General features: G+C 41.2%; 1 protein-coding gene across 2 annotated transcripts in view; it reads left to right on the top strand.

Annotated features, from left to right (window-relative positions):
* The first annotated feature begins 17 nt into the window (after window positions 1-17).
* The window catches only part of rhpn2 (rhophilin, Rho GTPase binding protein 2), a 28,897-nt gene continuing 7,444 nt past the window's right edge, over window positions 18-21,470 (top strand). Inside the window, exons 1-9 of one of the 2 annotated variants that reach the window (XM_035652568.1) lie at window positions 18-208; window positions 5,102-5,217; window positions 9,415-9,543; window positions 14,972-15,050; window positions 16,298-16,375; window positions 16,660-16,784; window positions 17,902-18,068; window positions 20,326-20,513; window positions 20,722-20,878. In XM_035652568.1, the coding sequence (XP_035508461.1) occupies window positions 143-208; window positions 5,102-5,217; window positions 9,415-9,543; window positions 14,972-15,050; window positions 16,298-16,375; window positions 16,660-16,784; window positions 17,902-18,068; window positions 20,326-20,513; window positions 20,722-20,878 (1,105 nt within the window). In that variant the 5' untranslated portion in view covers window positions 18-142. The remainder of the gene's footprint in view (window positions 209-5,101; window positions 5,218-9,414; window positions 9,544-14,971; window positions 15,051-16,297; window positions 16,376-16,659; window positions 16,785-17,901; window positions 18,069-20,325; window positions 20,514-20,721; window positions 20,879-21,470) is intronic. The other variant, XM_035652567.1, reaches the window with a different exon arrangement.

Genomic DNA, 21,470 nt, shown 5'->3' with positions numbered 1-21,470 from the left:
CGTCTGAGTGGGCCGAAGTCAGAGCAGACACAGTGCTGGAGGAGAGAGGATACTCACCTGTTAAACAGCAGCCGACCTGGTTTCACTAACTTTTTAATTCTCTTGTTTTCCCTCTGAGACTGTACGAGCCTGAAGCTTCAGGATGACGGACACTCTCTTACCAAACGGCATCAAGGACGGCGGAGGAGACAGCAGCTACTTCAGAAAGGTGAGCTTTGTCTCTCGCCACTTTGGTAACAGAGCTCCTGTGTATCTGCTGTACTGGCCCTCCTGATGTAACCTGAGGGGGAGTTCACACTTACTAAATATCATAATAATATAAATATTTGAGTGACTGTCTAAATTCATTGCTAATGTAGCATAAGCGTTTAACGGAGATTTAATGTCCAACTTGTTGCCCCTTCTCCCTGTTCACCAGATAATTGTATATGTACCTTTTTTATAGATATATAATTCTAATTATTATTATTATTAATAATAATAATATTTATTATTATTATTAATAATAATATTTACTCAGTACCGAGTAAATACTACCGTATGTAGCCTACCCGTGTTCACAGCTCCAACTAACTGACGAGAGAAACAGTGTTTTACTGTGTATTACAATAAAACATAAAATAAATCAAAACACCACCTAAAGAAAACTTTAAGTAATATTGAAATTTCATTTTTGTTTTTAAGAAGAGCATTGTCTTAAAATACTGTAGTTCCTGATTGTCACCAACAGCAGCAGAAACCACAGCACTGTCAGCTTCAGCTGTCTGTGCCTGTGTGTGTGTGTGTTACTCCAGGAATAGCTGTATTTCCTGCTGTTACTGATAATGATAGTGATGGTGAGATAGACTGAAAGGGCAGTGACCAAACATCCCATAATTAACATAATCAGTCCCCTGCTGTTGTCAGAGGTGTGACGGTGATTGATGCCCTGGTAAACCCAGGTCAGGTTGGCCTCCAGTGCTTGGATCATTTGAGCTGACCTGTTTCTGTACTTTTTATCCAGTAAAAATGACTTTCTTTTGTCTTTCTTTTCTGCTTTCTTCTTCACAAATGACTGGTGTGTGTAAAGAAAACATTGAGAGCACTGAAGCCCTGACCTTTGACCCTTCATATTGATTGACTGTATCTTCCAGTTGCACACATGGGAGGTGTTCTGGATAACAGCATCAGCTAAGAGATTGAAATGTAAATGCAAGTGCCAGGTTGTCTAAATTGTTCCCTTAGATAAGAGGAGTATTTCTCCTGCCTGTATTGGTGATGTTGTGAAGTCGAAGCCTTTTAATCATGTTAATTAGCTGGTGAGCTATCATTGTATAGTGGCAATCATTAGTAAGCATTCATTGAATCAGGACCAGCAGACAGTTTTACCTGCGACTGTAACATTTTCAAGAGCTGTGAGTTTGTCTACATTGAGGCTATGAGAAAGGCCACAATTGGCAGTGGTTGAGTGATTATCTAATGTGTTTTTACTGAGTCCCCTGTCTGCCGTGCTGTGGTCCGTGTATCATTCCTCCACATTTGCACTAGTGTCCTCAACTGGAGTGTTTTTATGGACGAGCTTGTTTAGATGGGCATCTGAACAGGGCCTTTGTGTCTTTCAATCCCCCCGAATCCCCCTCTGAACGCTGTCTGGATTTAGGCTCTGTGCTGCACTTCCTGTGTCTATAAAAAGGTCAGTGGGAGCCACAGTCTGGCACTGCCACTGGACCTGGTGTGAGCCTGTAGAGTCTGATACCTCAATCACAAACTGTTTCCTTTTATTACTGTAACGCACATTGGAGCCTAACTCATCCTATTTGCTCTATCGCTCTCACTTTGTCCTCTGTTTCTCAGTGTTGAACACTCGGGTTCTTCACTTCCATTGCAGAGACCGTCTCACTATAAAAAGGCTTGCACATTCGCTGAAACCACAAAGCAATGAGTTCTGCGTTCTCATTTTGTCATGTTAAAGAGATTTGCAATTTGGAAACTTTTGGGTCAAATTTTAACCAAGTGGAGCCAAGATGATCTTTGCTTCCATTTGTTGTGCCCCTCTGTCTCTTGGGTGAAAATGAGTTTAATGATTTACAAGGCCTCTCTGGGTTCGACCGATGCCCCAGGGAGCTGCTGCGGTTCAGGGCTTCCTTCCCAGCCGTCCACTGGTTCACCTCCAGCTGGCTGTGGTCCGACTGGACTGCTGCAGGATGGAAAGATGGCAGAACAAAAAGCCGAATCGGCATGTTTCTTCTCCTCATCCTCCTCGGCCAACGAGAGCATTGACGTAGCATCTGGCCCGAGGCCGTCCTCCAGCCAGACCACAGACACAAATTGACAACATGTGTCCTGGTTCACAAACCAGACGAGCTCCCTCGACTTGGAGACGCACTTAAATTCCCTCAGCAGGATTTGTATTGGAGAAAGACAAATGAGAGATGCAGCTGTCATCAGATATCGTCTTTGTCAGTAGTTCACTGAACAAAAAGAGTTGTTTTATCTTGCTGAATGAAGCGCACTCCCATTTGGGCAATCTGGAAAAGCACCGTAATTGGGAGTGGATTCAGTATGTGGAATCAATTAGGGGACGTAAATGAATTCAGGTTGACCGTTCACCTCATCATGAAGAGGCGTCAATTTTGAGATACTGAGCACACTCTGTGTATTTATACAGAACTGGTGGCCGTAGCCTCTTCTTGGCCGGTTGCCATACTTAATCACCAGTTGTATAAGCCAGCTACCCCATGAACCGTTGTTCTACATGTTCTTTATGAAGCCCCGGTTATACAACAGCAGAGTGATTTGCAGTAGCAGTTCCATGTGTTACTTAATATGATGCTGATCTAGTTTTCATCCAAATGGTCTGTGTTGTGGTGTGACAGTCAAGTATGGCGGCATTGGTTCTTACTTCATGTGAGTTCTATGAAGATTAAGCATTACTTTTATCCAGCATCAAAGCTGTAGAAACACAACAACCAGAACATCTCTAAGTTTACTATAAATAGTGGTGTGGTATCAAACCATCATTTGTATGGACTAACTGTAGTTCTTGATGATGACCCCCAGAGTAATGTTGCTACGCAGGATCAGGCTCATCACATTGGAATGCTAGCACGGGTTTCATCGCGTACTACATATAAAAAATGGGCACAGAACACCTTGCTATGGTTACTATCAGCCACAAGCCACTCCCTTGTTCTTTAATGAACACATACACCCCACTTTCCATGTCACGACTGACGTGACAACATACTGCAATTAGTCCACACGCCCTCTCCAGTCATACGCAACCGTCCACACCCTGCCGTCATTCTAAGAAAAGCTGCCGCCATGTCCAGCCTGGCCGTCGATGCAGCTCTGTTGTGTAATTAACGAGGCTTTCATTTGTCTAAATGGTTAATCATTACACTCGCCGCTCGCTGGAGTGTTTGTACAGGAACACCCAAATGACTGCAGTGGAGTGGTTATAGAGTGCTGTATAACTAGAAAATGTCAGGTTAAATGTGACCCTCGCTGCAACTGTTTAACCTGTGGTGTCGAAATGTGTACTGGACAGGAAGTGTCTCTGGATAAGAACATCAACAACATGACTCGGATGTAAATGTAAAAGATGTCATCGTTTTTTTTGTGCATTTTTGCCTTTATTGGACAGGCAGACAGGAAACAAGGGGAGAGAGAGAGGGAAGAATGAAATGCAATAAAGGTCTTCAGCTGCCTTCAGATGTAGGACAGTTATGTGGTATGTGCCTCTAACCATTTGGCCCCATACCAATAGCTGCTGAATCCTACAAAACAAAATGGTGAAGCAACTTGATGTCAGATGAAAGGAAGGGTCAGGTGACGTGACATCATGTGTATGGGAGGAGCCAGGTCACTGTCTACGATCTCCCCTCTTTGAACAGTGGAGTTAGAAGTGACCTTGACTGCATTACAGAGGAAATGAGCATTCAAGATTGGGAAGAAAGTAAAGAAAAATCAAAAAAACAAAGCCGTGACAGGCATGAAAAGTAATGTTTTTATACATGACTAACTATGTAGGTTTTGTAATTAAATTCTGAGATTCCATTTGAGTGCTAAACACTTAACACCACAAACCCATTGTGACACATTGCAGAAGCATCCTTCCTGTGAAATTAGAGTCAGGCTGTTGAATGATCTAATGAGGATGAGTCAGTGAATCCTCCCTGTTGCTGATGTGTATCAAAAATGATGAACATGCACCTTGAAATTTACAATAAAAAAAAAAATGAGATCATGTCAGTGATATGTTTTCTCTGTGTCACCTATGATCCCTCTGTGGTCACAGGAACATGCTGCATGTGTTTAAGTGCTGAGACTGAGACCTCAGATGTAGACAAACAAATATCTACAGTGTAAAAGCGTCCCAAGTTGAAGACTGCGAACTAACTGGTTTTACTGAGCTGACTGGTCTCAGGTGCATCGCGTCATCATTGTTTTTTTTTTTTGACATCCGAAGTACAGTGCAGACCACACCTCTGTTGTGCTGTGAGTCAGCCAGTATGAATGTCTAAGGCCAGTTTATCTGTGCACCAGTGAGTGACAGCTTGTTGACTCAGTAAGGCTGGGACACTTGTGGTTGTGATAGGGACAAGGACACACACAGCGCAGCCACATACAGGCCGTTAGGTGTAAACACAGAGAGTGAATGTGAACAAGGTGCAGCTCTTCCCACACCCAACTTAAATACATTTTCACTGTTACATCAGGGAGTAGAGAGAGGGTCAAAAGTCACATATAAATACACTTAAATTCATTTTAAAGCCACATGTCAAACAAATGTTGAGGTCAGAGGAATGTTTGTTGACCAAATGATAACATGTTGCCAGCTCTGTTGTATGAATTGACTGGGTGATCTAAAGATTTAAGAACAAAGTGAGAGATGAAATGTTATGGACTATAAACCTTGTCAGTTTTGGCCCTGACTGAACTCACGATATATATTCTAATTTAAACAAAAACCTTTTTTCTGAATGCTCTGAACAAATAACGTTTGATACCAACGAGTGATCCATGCATTTCTTGATGCCTATGCACTTTTTTTTCACATTTTAAGATCGTTTTTTTCAGTATTTTCTGCTGACATGTTTGTTCCTGCATCTTATCTTAGGGTTGTAACCCGTTCGCCCAGACTGGACGAAGCAAACTGCAGAACAAGCGAGCCAGTCTGAACCAGCAGATCATCAAACAGATGAGGATGAGGGCCGGAGCTGAGAACCTGCTGAAGTAAGACGAAAACTGATGACTCATAACACATACATAACACATATACATATTGTACATTCGTGTTTCCACTGTATCTATTTGTTGTTTTTGCATATGTTGCATAAGAGACAGCCAGCAGTTTATCTCTCTCTGCTCACGTCATACGTTCATGTAGCTCTCATTCATCAGTAATGCCACTGCAGTGTATGTGACCTCTAGTTAACACCAGTTGGAAATGTGTTGTCATGAATTCTTGAGACTTAAAACAAGGGGGTGGATGATATTTGGTTAAATTCTTGAAGAGGAGCATTCCATTTGCCTTAGATGAAACCTCAGAAAAATTTAAACATTTAGCCGAGCCTTTATATGTGGATTATTAAGAAAGTGTGATGTTTCCGGTCTGATTTTTGATAGGATGCGGGTGCTTTGTTGACCCCTGGCCTGTACAGCTACAGTACACACTGTACATAAATGACTGTTATTCATAAATGTGTGTGTCTGTTGCTGAATGGTAAATTCACTGTGCAGGAAGTTGTGTCGTAATCGGCCACTCTCTCTCAGACGCATTGTCCCTGTCCCCTGAGAAGATCAGATTTCTCCGCAGGTACAATGCAACAGAGAAAAATTAGGAAGATTACTGTCCCCTCGCACGCCCTCTGGCTTTTTGTTCAGTGTGGTTAGGGGGCTTCTCCTCACAAACAGAATGTTCACTTCTCGTGTTTTTCGGCAATACGTCACGATATTCAGACACCTGTGAAACAAAATATAGGATTGTTTTTTGTACTGTAAAGAAATGTACAAGCATGCTAAGGATAAGAGACAGGCCTCTTTCCTTTATTTAACATAGATTTGCTACTTTGTTTGATTCTGCGTCTGATTTATGACAGAAGAAGACGATGATGATCACAGTTTTAAGCGGAACATCAATTGAACCTGCTGTACTGGAAAAAACGAGCCTGTCAACTGCTAGCTGCCAAGTGAGACAAAAATAGGAGGCGGAAATCATCTAGAGCCATAAGTAATGTTTTTATTGTGCTTAATTGTGGGGAAATCCACAGGAAGACACCCTCAAAAAATTCCAGAGTTGAGTGTCAACAGAAATGGAATATTATAAGCGTCATAAAAGTAGTGTTTATTGCAGGCTCCCTGTAATGGATTGCATTAGATTATACAGTGCTTCGTGTTATTGTCCACCTTCTGTTTCTGTGTGGTCTTTGGCAGGGATACTGTGTCTCACAGCAGTCAGGGTGAGTTCAGTGAACCGCGGGTCTGCTGTCAAAAAAAACTGTCTTGTAGTACATTCTGTCACTGTCTATAGAGAGACAAAGGGTACGACAGAGCACCTTTTCTCTGACAGTGCAGCCTCAACTTCTCCCACTGGGATTCCCGGATTAGCTCTATTTCCGTTTGTGGTGAGGGAAGATACCACTGTGTGTGTGTGTGTGTGTGCGCTTTAGTATATGTGTATGTCCATTAGGCCTGTCTGCCTACTCTTAGAAGGCTCCACATTCCTCTAGTACTTCACATTCACACAGTCTGCCCAGCCAAGGCCAGGGCCAAATGGACTCTGTGTGGATGTATGGGTGTGTGGGTGTGTGTTTTCGCCAGCCCAGCTGCAGCACAGAGAACAGGCTGGATGCATTTTTGAGTTCCAGGTATGCTCTCAACTTTATTTTTAAGGCCTTAAATCATATGCAGTCGGACTGTAGCTTTACCTGTGATCTTCCATCTGGATGTCCACCTGGATATAAATAAACAGATTCTCTTCAAAAAAGAAATAATTCCAGAAAATTGTCATGTAGACTTTGCCAAAGTATGGCCCTTTTTAAGAAGTAATATTACAAAATGGCAACATAAAACTATCCTTTTGTAGAGCCTAAATCCCTGTTTTCTTGTGTAAAATGTGTATTTTTTTTTTTCCGTTGGTACTGTGAGCTCCTCAACCTCGCTCTTTTGTCCTCCTCTCTTGTTCTGCATTCCTCTCTCTATCAGCAACAGGTGGGGTCAGTCTGGTCAGACCGGTTCTCTCCTCTCCTGGTGGCGATGATAGAGAGAAAAATACTGACAGGAAAACAGGAAAAATAAAATTGCAAAAATCATCCTTGTGTATTGCTTTAAAGGACCAGTTCCTTGAGTAGTATTAGTATTGTACTTCCATAAAGTTGGAAGAACCCAGAGTATGGGTCAAGCTCCAAAAACACTAGATCCTACCTTTTTACTTTCTACTTTATCCTATTCTTTACTTGACCCTGCTGCCTCTTAAATGCCACTTTTTTTTCAAACCCAACACCAGTTTTGTAATGCAGGTAAATTCAAGGTCTCAAACTAAAGCACAGGTGACCTTGATGATGTCATCAGGGTTATCTTGGCTCAAGTTTGAGAGTTATTTTAATAACCTTTAGGAGGCTCCCTCAGAACCACAGAAAACAATATACAACCCTTTATCAGAGGCTGAATAGTACTTATCATAACGAGTTAACCAAACTTTATTTGTAAAATTGGTGTAGTGCCCCTTTAAAGCTTTATATAATAGAGGGTATTATATCAGTCGGTTATGAAACTCCAATCAGTGGCAGTACTATCTCTTTTCAGATCAAATGACTTAAGGAAAAACACAACAGCCTCTCAATCTGCCAAAAACGTATAGCCTTTCCAGAAAAAAGGATGGGGGAACTTCAGTGAAACCACACTTGCTGGTTTAAAGTCTGATTCCCACGCTCTGTGGGATGATATTAGATATTAAATTGAATATTAATATGAGCCTTTGGGCTGGCGGGCTGGCATCTATTCTGTCCAAACCATAGCACCCCTGCCTCCTCCACCCTGATGGATTCCCCAGGCCAAACCTCTTCAGAAGGAAACCCTTAAGCAGGCCAACAGGAAGTGATAGTGTGGTGTCAGTGCTAAGCAGGGGTTGACATCCCTGTTATGGTCCAGTGTGTTGTATGGAGAGAAAAACTACAGTCGCACACTGTGGCCAGTGTTAACAGCAAGCAATATGATTTAAGAGCATGAGTCAAGACCAAAGAGCAGAGTTTTAAAGCTCAAACTGTGGGACGGTGTATATGTTTGACGTAGACTGCATTGATTCCTCAAAAGAATTGCTCCACCATATGCTTGGCCACATTATATTATTTGATTTTTGAGTTTGAGTCATGTATGGTCATGACAACTTGTTCCCCGAGATGTAATGGTACTAAGGTTGTTGGTGCTTAGACCACTTTTTCCACATGTGTAACACATTTTGTTACAGTTGTAACATTTGGAACATCTTATGTGAAAATGATTAACTGGAAGAAAAGAAACGATCCTACCAGCGCTACTTCACATCTCACCTTTCTTGTTAAGAATCACATTCTCTGTAATTACAAGGTAGAGAGAGGGATCAGATGACAGGGAGACAACAACAGATTGACAACAGTGAAACATCTCTAGGCTGCAGTTTGGGGCAGGGGTGTGTACGAGGGTATGCTATTAGTTACGACTGACAGAGAGAATGTGTTAGGATTCACTGTAAAACAGAGATAAGGACCACTAAGGTGTGTGTGTGTGTGTGTGTGTGACCTTGTAACACCATGGATGCATGTGAATTGCAGTTTGCTGCTTTCACAGACGAACAATGCATCACAAATTCTGCTTTACAAAGGATCTAGCCACTTTGTATGCAAACACACACACACACACCCCTCAGAGGTATTATTACAACCTTATCTGTGTTGTGCAGTACTAACTACCTGTGCACACACACAGTATAATGCTCTTATGTTCCTCACCTCAACATGTGCATGCTGTACATTTCTTTTTCCAAAAATGGCTTTGAAATGTACAAACATTGATGTTGAGACATGACCATGTCATGTGATGGTGGATTTTATTTCAAATGTTTTGCCATGGGAACGAGCTGCTGAACTACACATGGATTACAGCTGTGATTCATAGATCTTGGTTAAGCTGTTGTGTGCAGGAGAGTAAATCAAGTGCACAGCAGGGCACAGTGACGCAGGTCTGTGGTCCAGAATACCAGGAGAGGCACGCTTGTTTTAATAATCAGCTGCAGCAAAGTTTAAGTCAGAGTGGATAATAACAGGGCTGTCATTTCTTCTCCCATCTCTTTATTTCAAATGTTTTATGATCCTTTTGTCTCACTTTTCTTTAATGTATTTTCATTTTTTGTTTCTCTGCACCTCTCCCTCTCTCTCCAATCTCTCCTGTGTGCAGGGCTACATCCAACAATAAGGTTAAAGAGATGGTTCTGTTGGAGTTGAGCTATGTTAACTCCAACCTGCAGCTACTGATGGGACAGCTGGAAGGACTCAACAGCTCAGTGGAGGTCTACCAGAGCGCCCAGTAAGTTCAAATATGAATATTACCTCTATGTATTCTACTACTGCCACAGCTACAATATATTAGATACTTCCAAGTGACAAGAATGATCATAAAAGGGTGCAAATGGGAACTTATAGCAGGGCAAATATGTATATACCTGCCACACAGGGTTGTTTAAGTGGACATAAAATTGAGCAAGGAAAAACTTGCCAACAGCAGAAGCTCTCGTGAGACTGTAACTTATTTTGCAGGCTTGTTTGTTAGCCACACAGCTAACATTTTGTGCTGTCACAAAATGGCACAATTGACTTCACCAACGGAAAAAACTGTGGTTTTGTCCTCAGTAGCAAAGCATCTGAAGGCAATAGAATGGAATAACTTATAATTTTCAGATGAATTAAAGGTTGACTTTCATGCTAACTGCCTGTGATGAGTCTATTAAATAGATTACATTTTAAAATGCATGCACAGCAGCCAGAGCTCTCCAATGCAGGCACACATGACTTTGGCGCCAGTCCTCTTGTCACATAATGAACTCACCACTGATCCAAACTCCCAAAATCTAGTCGGAATTTTGATTTCCCAAACCTGCAGAAGTGAGGACTGGTCAAAGTGATCTCAGTATGCAAACAAGTCCTCAATCTGGAGACCTAAACCTCAGACTACTGTCAATACAGAAGGAGAATACAAACAGAGTGTTGACTGGCAGCCAACGGGAGACTAATTTGGCTCTGACACTCAGTGTTTAAGCAATCATGCGCTCTCTCAGATCAAAGATGCTTGATGACAGAGGAGCAGATAAAAGGGGTGTATGGAGGAAGAGCGAGACATAAAGAAAAACACGAAGACAAAGTTTGTTGTTAAACTGGACCGGCTGGTTTTTGGAAAACAAAGCACAGAGCAACAAGGAAACGAAGAGATGAACTATACTAGATGCTTATCTTAGTTTGCATACACGGCTGTCGGCCTAATGATCAGTTGTGTGTACGTGTGTGTGTGACAGTGATCTGGTGTTTTCTTTCTTCAAATGTTAGCCAAGTTTATAGGGTGTGTTTGAAAATGCAGTATGTATGTCATGAGGATGCACGCATTGTCGCTCTCACGTGTCAAGTAAGCTTAAGTAAGACACACGAAGGACCTGAAGGCAGTGATATGGAAATATAGAGGTTTATACACACAGTGACAGATGTTATTTGCAAATTGGGATCTGTCTTTGCCGTAAGTAACACCTTTTCCCATGATAACATGACACCCGCTGACAAAATTACCAGATAGGTTTAAAGTGAACTATGGTGCTTTTGTAAAGTATAGCGCTCAGTTGACTGAAAGCAAAATGCTTCACTGGCTGGGTCTTAGTTTTTTAGATAATAAATGATGAACTGAAGACAACAACGGTTTTCTGTTATAAACATATAAGACTTTAAAGCAAAAGTCTTTAAATAGTTCTGTGTTTTAATGCAAATTACAATGATTGAACGGCTCTTAGATTGAAGCACGCCTGCTTCCAGGTGGCTCTTCTCATTAAGAACACTTGAGAGCTCCATAAACCATCTGCGACACACACACACACACACAAATAGTACCCATGTTAATACATACATACTAAAGCTGCACCACACACTCACACAGGCATGAGGTAAATATCAAAATGCATATACATATAGAGCACAAGAATGTGGCATGTGTACTCCACACACTATAAGCACACAGATACATGTATGATACATATAAGAATTACCACACACACACACACACAACACACACACACACACACACACACACTTCACTAGAGGATGCCATGTTGCCCATGACAACAAATCACAACAGGGCAATAAAGTGATGGGAAAGGTAGGGAGATCGTGGAGGATTGTGGGGGATGGGGGTGTTGTATGGTGGTAACTATGGGAACAGTTCTGAGGGTCATTGACAGAAATCGTACATGGATTTTCCACCGAGCTGCTACTATCAGGCTGTTTTTTTCCTTCTAAAATGTTTATTAGGGATTTTTAATGAGATGCAGACACAGCTAGGGTTTTCTTTTAAATTCTGACATAAATCTGCAGATGACCTTATAAAACCCTAAATACCACAGGCACGCCCAGATTATTTTGTTTTGTTACAAGAACTACAGGCTTTAAGTTTTAATAAATCATCTTTGTAGACAGGCGAACTCCCTGTATAAGCTGCTAAGAAAGATCTTTACCCCTCAGGAAAATATTTATGTAAAATATATATATTTTGTGTTCCACTCTTAGCCAGTGTTGTTACCCACAGAGGAGTACAATGTGTGAGTTGTGAAGGGGTTTGGTGTCCTGCTTAAAGAAATAAGAAACAACCTCCTCTCTTCAGACCTAGAGAAAACATTGCACCCCATCCACTAATAATTATGTCAATAATAATGACATCAACATCCTCAAAATTCAACAGCTGCCTCTCGGCACAGTCTTGAGGCCCAAGTGTCTCTCTGTCACATGGGATCAGACAGACTCAAGTGTGGGAACATTCAGTCTCCTTGTCAGGCTCTTAGACAAACACCTGCTCCATCCACAGACAATAGGCAGGCTGTAAAACTGACATCACCTGTCAACCATTGTGTGTCTGTTTTTGAAAGAAAATGTGCAAGGTCCAAAGTGTGTTATCATATTCACACTACCATATCTACAAAAGGCCATACATACAGGTGTATGGGTAACACGTACAAGGGATTATTGGATATGTTGACAAAGTCTTCCCCTCTTATTTCTGAGCAGGTGTCTCAATGGGATGATGCTATACAGCCACAATAGAAAGTTAGTGTCCTCCTCTCAGCCTGAAATACAACCTCAGTCTGAAGTACGGAAACAAAAACCTCTCCTCGCCTTTCTAGGCTTTTCCCACCAGGCCACTGTTCTCTGAATAGCGTCTTTCTGAGGTTACTTTCTCACTCAGACCAGATTCAGCTGGTTTTGGCATGAGGTAATGCATAACAGAAAGCACATATATGTGACCGTGCAGTACATGTGCTGTACATGTAGTCACTGACTCCCATTGAAAACAAATAGTGGCTAATCGCAGTATACTTCCCAACCTTATCAAATATTAGAAACAATACAACAACGCTTCATTAACATTCCTAACATTATCACATTCCTTCAGTGTCACTCACAGTACCAACATGTTACTTGTACTGTGATTTGGGATGTAGTAGATGTTTGTTCAGTTCCTCTGTGTAATGTTCTTGACCTGAACAACAAACTGAACTTTCTTAAAGACGTTATGAATCAACTAAAGCGCTGACACATGGAAACAGTAAAATAAAGATATCAGCACTACAGGCTGATTCATTGTGCTACGTGAGAGCGTGGAAAGAATAATTAGCACTTGTCTTTTATCTGAGATTACTGTAGAGAGATGAGACACCTCTGATGACTGATCCAATAATGAATAATGGTAGCAGGGAGGTGGTTTAGTGTCATCATTAATTAATGCTTTGTTTTTCTTTGGCTTCTAAACACACAAATAAATCTTCAGATCCCCCAAAACCACTTGTCGATACAGTAAGCTTTTTAGATAATGGTGGGTTGATTTTGTTATACCTTTGGACAGAGCCTGGCTAACAGTTTCCCACTACTCCCAGTCTTTATGCTAAGCTAAGCTAACAGTCTCCTGGCTCTAGATTAATATTTAAGTGACAGACATGAGAAGGGTGTAGACCAGGGGTCAGCAACCTTTATTATCAAAAGAGCCATTTTTTTGCCAAAAATGAAACTAAACAAATCTGAAGCCACAAAACATATTTGAGCCCTAAAATGTTAATTTTTCACCGCACATCTAGCATACCAGTAAGCCAGCAGCGGTGATGATGAAAGCATAGCCACCCCAGCTACGGGGACTCAAGACTTTTGGTTATTTATTAAAGGGTTTTAAGTTGTTCTGGTCTGTCTGTTGCCAAAACCAGAGCCTAGCTTGACTGCTATGGCAATAGTTGTCTGTTCCATGTCTTGCACACTGGCACTTGAACAATAAGTGGGAAGGTGTGTGTGTGTGTCTTCAGGGAGGGGGATTGAGCTTCCTAGAGGCTTTTAACATTTCAGATTCCTCGCAGGAAAGATATCCTAACCACCCGCCCCCCGTGCCCCTCCCTCTGCCAAAGCAGAGAAAAGCCAGAGTGATCTCATCTACAAGCACTAATGGATTACACTGCAGCCTCTATCTAGCTCTGTCAGTGTTACTGATGAATGAGGTTTTCTGTGATTCACAGAGCCAGTATGCCAGAGGAATGCTCTCTTATCATCAAGTGATGAATGAGTGTCAGGCGTTGTTTTTCTGAACCTTGTGGTTTTGAAGCACGGTGCAGTGAAAAGGTTTTTGCTTCATCTCTGATCCCAGACAGATTAAAATAGGTTTTTGATAACAGCTTCTTTGACTATTAACATTGGAACTGAGGTTTGTGCTACTGTTTCCCTCATTGGAAACTATTTCGATGCCTACCAAATCCAGAAGCAACCCAGGCTTGTTTTTTAAAAAGGTCAATTTTTTTAGTAACACCTCATTCTCCTGCTTTAGGTAGGGGGAGGGTTTGGGTTTTTTATAGACTCTGTCTGATCAGCAGCAGGTATCTGTCAGGTTATATTTCCTCAGCACTGATAACAAGCTGAATCTGCTTTCCATCTCTCAGCACCAAGGACCTCCAAGTTCATAACAGCCAGAAAAAAACATTATAGCTACAGCTGAGATCAGAAGGGAAGGTAAACCTGCTGTTTTATGGTAGCCTCTGTTTACCGTCGGGTGGGTTCGAATTGTAGAAGGTATGGAGCATGCTTCGACACAGGAGAGAGGAAAGAATTGCTGGCATTACTGCAGCAGGGCTGTAACCCCAGGATGATTAATCAGCAGCGAGTTGTGTAGCTTTACAGTACAAGGAGACATGGGGGCCCCCGTTCACCTTTAAATCCTAACTCCTACAGTGTGTGCTTACAGCACCATCTGCCTAATCCTGACTTCCCCTCTATGAAAGTTTAAGTAAAGATAAATAGACTAAAATGTAAAAGTGACAAAGCTGGTGTGATCAAGCTGGTCCTGGCTCTGCACATATTATTATTTACTAATAATCGGACTGTGTTATCGATGTGATTTCCCAGCACGACTTGGTCTGTGGTTTGATATCTTGTACCAGGCCTTAGAGCCTGCTTTTCTTCATCATTCACTTATCAATGTATCAGTAGGCTAATGGTGGATATTTATGTGCTTTACTGTTTGGCCTTGTGTACATTAGTCGTCTGTGAGTCAGATAAGCACCACATTGTACTGTTGTATGTTAAGTCCTGCTGTATCGTGTGTTCAGCATTTACTGAGCTATTGCTCTCGTTGCCAACATGTCTCCAAGAGTATTTCCTTTCACAGGTATTATACAGGCCATAAGATGACTGATTATGATATCTCTATTTCTGTCTTTCCGTTTCGCTCCTAGGGAAACAACAGCCAACATACCCCTCATTGCTCTGGGTCTTAAGGAGACAAAAGAAGTTGACTTCTCCACTCTATTCAAGGTACAGAAACAACTACAGTCTCACCATTCTCTCCTTATTACGGCACACATGTATGAATAGTTGACAGAATCTACCATGTAATGCAGCCATTCTGACTTTCTTCAAAGTAGATGTGATATAACTTTTTTATATAAGTTTTAGAATGAAGAGATGCATAATAAATGTTAGTTAAACCGTGTTTTATCATAATTGGAAGGTACAGAGAGTGAAATATGAAGGACCCTAAACATTAGGTTTCAATATAAAAAGCATTATGACATTTGGCTTTGAAAAGCAAAACAAAATGTTGTTGTCATTGATGTCAAAACTGTCATTTTGTTTATATGTCATGGGGAACTGTCTCAAACATCTCGACAGCATAAACACAGACTTTATGGACGAAGAGGAATAGCAATCTTAAGTTGAAACTAACCAATAGGAACATAAGTGCAACTGTTATTATTATTATTATTATTATTATTATTAATATTATTTCCGTTATTGATTAATCTTTCTAATCTACTAATCTATAATTTTCTCCAATAATAAATTGTTAGTTTTTTGTTTTTTGTTAATGAAATGTAAGAAAATGTTTCCCAAAGCCCAAAGTGATGTCTTAAATTGTCCTAACCCAAACATATTCAGTTTACTGTCATAGAGCACTAAAGAAATCAGACAATATTCACATTTAAGAAGCTAAAATTTGAAGTACAGGTTTGCTAATTTGCAAATGTGACCCACATTGGTAGACAGCGTTTTCAATAAGAATTTAGCTCAGTAAGTCACATTACCCTGCACACCTGCTATTACATGTTCACAATACATGGTCTGAACATAAAAATATTTAACCAAAGTAGGTCAGTAGTTGACGCTAATAGAGTTGTCATGTAGCTATGAAACACTCTCGTAAATGTCTGGATGGCACATTTATGGGGCTTCGCATCCTGTTCTGGTTTGCTGGCAGGCATCGTGAGAGGCGTTCTGACTTTGTGATCTCTGAGCAATGTTACTGCTGCCCTCCTTATTGACTGTAATCACACCTTCGTCCCAATGACTTCACGTCTCTACCTCTGGCTGGCACTGACAGAATGACAGCTCTCACAGGCCTACTTTACATGACACATGTAAAGTAGGACCTGGCTTCTGTGTAAAGTTAAGAATGATGTGACAGAGTGAACTAGTTGTGAAAGGTCTCGTGGGTTAATCCCCAACAACTGGCCAGAAGAAAATGTTGTATTGAGCTGTTGCGCTGTATTTGTCTCTGACAGGACTTCATCTTGGAGCACTACAGTGAAGACGGGAACAATTATGAAGACGAGATTGCTGACCTGATGGACCTGCGACAGGTAGTGTACACTCACTGTCTGCTCTGACATTATGTGTTACGTTTTTTATGCTACTGGTCTCTATAATAGTCACATTGGTTGTGGTTTAAAGGGGGTTTATTATGCCCAGCATCCATACAAGGGTTGGTTCTCTAAAATCACAAAAACATTTTCTTCTCTCTGCTCTCTGGACGTGCAGATAGTTTCAGTTTTATATCCTGAGGTTTTGAGATATTGGTTGATTGATACCACTATTGTAAATTATATTGCAGACTGTATCAGATCTCTTTCTTCTCATGTCCTAGGCTTGCAGAACGCCAAGTCGAAACGAGGCCGGGGTGGAACTGCTGGCGAAATACTTCAGCCATCTTCCTCTGATGGAGAGCCGATTCTTCTCCCCAAACCGCCAGACTGGCATCTTCTTTACCTGGTACACACCACTTAATAGCAATTATAACTATTTAGCACCAATTAAAAACAATGGCAAAAATAAACCATCTTTAAGAGCAATTATCAAATGTACTTCACAAAAAAAAACACATTACCGTAACTTCCTTACCATGAGACACAAAGGCAACAGGTGACAAAAAGTAAGTAAAGATAATTATAAAGAAAGCTCTTTAATCTAGCTGCCATGAGCCCCTACACCGTGGTTGTCCAAAGCTTTTGAGCTCAAACAGCAAAGGCTCAGTCATGTTTTGTTACTTCTCTTAATCCATGGATCAACTAGTATATCTCTGTCAGAAGACACCAGGCTGTGCTTTGGCTCATAGGAGAGATGAACAGAAAGGACTGCTTTGATCACAGCTTTTCGGTTTGGCTCTGCCTTCCTGCTGCATTTTGCACCTGTTACAAGCAGAATAGAAAGTTTATATAGAGAGGGAGAGGGGAGAAGAAGAGCACATGAGTCCACATATGAAGACAAACAGGCATTGGTAACTTGATTGACGTCAGCAAATAATAAGAAAACCCTCCCTGTGGATAGATATTAGATATTTAAACTCAAGAGTTAACAAAGGGGGTATGAATAGTTTTTTGCAATCTTTTTGTATTATTGTTATTATTATCAGACCAGGCTCTCATGATGAATGTAGTTTGTGTGGGCAAGTGGAGCAATTTCCATTCATTTGGAGGACATTTTGTGATCCAGAACTAAGTGTCTGCAAAGCATCCAAGTTGAGGCTCTGACCGCTGACTGACTTCAGGCTAAATGCATTTCATTCATTCATGCAGCAGAGATGCAGCAGAAAGAGAAATTAGCTTAAAGGCATAAACCCTCACAACCTTTTAGATGTGAAGGAGAACGATGGTTTAAACTTAGAGAAATGTGTAAAAACAGAACATATATTAGGTATAAATGCCTCTATTTCTCTGTTTACCTGCTTATTCCTACTGAGCATTTTTTTTTATTCTATATTACTAGTTGTATCTTTTACATTGTTTATCTTTTGGCTTTTACTGAACATCATTTTATTTTTGATAAGGCACTTAATTGTTTTGATTCCTGCTTCACAAAAATAGTGACAGCTCTCGCCTCTTTCCTACAGGTATGACTCCTTCACAGGAGTGCCAGTGTGCCAACAGAACCTGTCACTGGAGAAGGCCAGCATCCTCTTCAACATGGCCGCCCTCTACTCGCAGATCGGTACCCGTAGTGACCGACAGACAATAACCGGCCTGGAGGAGGCCATCTCTTCCTTCCAGATAGCTGCAGGTAAGAAGGGATGGTTTGGTCTTTTAAACATTGGATATGTAAATGTGTAATATGTAGCCACTATAGCCCACAAAAAGCCAGGTGTAGTGGTCTATCCAATGTTCCCCTTGCGGACATTTTCTAATGACCTTAATATTAAAAGGCACATGCTGCTTAGCCTTATTTTCACAATATGTGCCAGCCTCCACCCTCTGACTTCTGCTCCATGACGGAGGATGAATGCAGTCGATGTTCCTTTGGCTTCTTGTCACTGTGGCTGAGCTCCAGAGAAACACCAATCATATGAACTGGTTTCCCAACCCTCTGAGGTTTCAGTTAGCTCAGACAAGTCTTGATAGAATTATGACTTGGCAGTATGAGGAGTATTGCTGTATAATTACAGCTCTGAACAGACCATGCTTTGGTTATGTTGCTTTGATGGCTATAATTTAGGCTTGCACTATGTAAAACAATTATTCCTGTTATGAGGAACATTGTCACCAGTAATAAACTAAGCTGGGAGGTGATAGGCAGAGGATTCTAGCTGCGGAAGGGCTGCTGCAGTGCCCTCAAGCCAGGGACACAAAAGAGGTTTCGAGAATGGGAGGAGGCAGCCAACAATGGCAGAACCTTAGATGAAGACTAGCGAGGCAGTCCCCTGTTATTAAGTTGTCTACAACTCTCTGCTGCCAGGTTTTTAATCTGTAAAATAAGAGGGAGGCATTCTCAGTTGGAATGCAGATGGTCTTATTGCTTCCATTGAACATGAAAGACTAATTTAAGAAGGTTTGTGTCTTGGCTCACTTTTGAAGGAACACACACACACACACACACACACACACACACTGATCTTACTAGCAGTGTGCTTTTCTCCCTCACTGGGTACTGTAGTAACAGCAACAGGCCGTAGGAAAAAAAATAGACGATCTTACAAATTCAATCCCTTAACTGTCTGTATGGAACCGTTTTAAAACATATGTATAAGAGAGTGTTACTAATTAAGGTTAATGTACTCCCATGCTGAAAAGCCCAATCTGTCATTTTGTGGACCAGCCTCTCCCAAAAATTACTATTTGAGTTTTGCCCATGAAAAACCATTAACTTTACTATCAGTCTATTGTTAGCAGTAACAAGTTAGTAGGGTCATCAGCAATGTTAAATGTAATCTGAATAATTGGTGTCAGGCACCAGTTGTCTCTGTCTGCTGCACCATGATTTTCATCCGTCTTACTGCATAACAACCTAGTCACAGGCAGGTGCGACTACACTCAAGCCTGTGTACTCACTCAATAAACAAATCCTAAAAGTCCTAGATAAAAATACAATTCTCTCAATTATGATAACTTTTGATTCTATTCTAATGCATGCCTGATGTTTAAAATATTTCATAATCTCCTCTTTGAGGATGCCGGGTCTATCCTGACAGTGGCAGTACTGGTAGGACTACAGCATCTAATAGAGGTGACTGGGTAGAGCAGGTTGGTGAAAGGAGTAGGGAGTGGAATTTCATACCCACCCAACAGTAAAAACTCAAATCTCTGCAGTGTTTAAAACCAGCCTCAGGTTCTGGCAGAAGTCAGCACAAATCTCACCATCAATGATTGCCTTGTATTTATTGTAATTATTATTATATTGATTCTATTATCTCACGCTGATAGACTTTGATATATTTTCCCGTTTTATGTAGTGTATTTATTGTTCTTTTTGTCTACCTGCCCAGGAACAACAGATGCAAATTAGCTGTGAGCTTACTCTGGTGCAATTACTTTTAATTGTGCACTGTCCCTGCAAAAATAAACACATTTAAAACAAAAGAAAAAGTGCGCAGATTCTGCTTGGGTTACACGAAAGGGCCTTTTGTTAAAGGTGCTGTAAGCGATATTTTTCTGTTAAAATAAGTGTTAATTAGCTCTACATTCCAACAGCCATCAATCATATAGAGTGTTCAGTCAGTAACTTTCTGCAGTAAACAGAGAATACATTTTCTGGTGTCCCCTTCCCACTTGCCAACAGGAGACTGTTAATTGGAAGAACATGGAAGTTGAAAATGCCCCCAAATTGTTTACCTACACCTTTTAATTGGCTGACCCTGAATTCACTGTTGAGATAGGATAAGAAGAAAGGATATTTAATTCCCTGCAGGCCTTAAAATAGAATAGAACATAATAATACTAAAACATTAGAAATCCTTTGTATGCAGAATCCCATTAATCAAATTATTTATGTTTCCCTGGAACAGTTTGGTTTGGAGCTGTGCTGACCTCTCGTTCTCCCCCAGGTATCCTGAACCACCTGAAGGAGACATTCACCCACACTCCCAGCTACGACATGAGTCCAGCAATGCTCAGTATGTTGATTCGGATGATGCTTGCTCAGGCTCAGGAGTGTCTGTTTGAGAAGACTGCCCTGCCCGGGATCCGAAACCAGTTCTATTCCCTGATGAAAATGGCCCAGGAGGCTGCAAAGGTAAATAGCATAAAAGGCACACACACAGAGTCCTCACATCACACAGCCTAGGCACAGTATTCTTTCTTTTAACTGTAATGCACTGCACTTTAAGTTAATGTAAAGTAATAATGTCACCACGGACCCATTCCTCACTTCTATCAGTGATTTCGTACAGATCAGTGCTTTTAATTCCCTCACAGTAACTCTATCCTCCTTTTCCTGCCAGGTCTCAGAAATCTACGACCAAGTCCACCAGTCCATGATCCAGACACCAATCAAAGACAATGTCCCGTTTTTCTGGTCCACCATGTCGCAAGTCAAAACCAACCACTACCGCTCCATGGCACACTACTTTGTTGCCTCAGCGCTCCTGGACCACCAGCGTAAGAAAACAGACATTAATAATTTGCAGAAAGTCAGGGAAAGTGAAAGAAGATAATGTCAACATGCAGCTATTTTTGAAAGAAATTCTGGATTTAAGCTACATTAAAATTAGCATGCAAGTTATTTTTTCTGCTTATGAAAAGCACCACTGTCAGAGTAGGACTCTTGTTTTGCAAGGCATGCAGTAGTAATTTGCATATAGCGTGCACTGCACCTGATATAGTAGTGCCCTAGATGCCAAATACAGACAACACGGACATACTGTGACACAAAGTAGTTTGATAATCTGCTAACTGTAGTGGCAACACCAATCCAATATTGTCCCTCTTCTCTTTTACATCGATAACTAACTAACACAGTGAATTCAGTGTGTTCTCTCCATCTGCACATCTACTGTACAAGTGTGAAACTACTTAGGGTGTAAAACAATTCAGGGATTTTGAACACCCTGGAAAACCTGATCCTTCCCTTTAAGTGCTGTATGGGCCACTGGGTTGGTCATGTCAGATGGCTGGACTGAACCACAGCCAGCCACAGTGCTATTACATAACAGCTATTTAGAGACACACTCACTCACTCTCTCACACACAC

Source organism: Morone saxatilis, unplaced genomic scaffold (assembly GCF_004916995.1).
Source record: "Morone saxatilis isolate NCDOM2014 unplaced genomic scaffold, NCSU_SB_2.0 Contig11, whole genome shotgun sequence".
Taxonomy (NCBI): domain Eukaryota; kingdom Metazoa; phylum Chordata; class Actinopteri; family Moronidae; genus Morone; species Morone saxatilis.
Note: the sequence above shows the minus strand (reverse complement) of the source record. Positions and strands in the feature narration are given on the sequence as shown.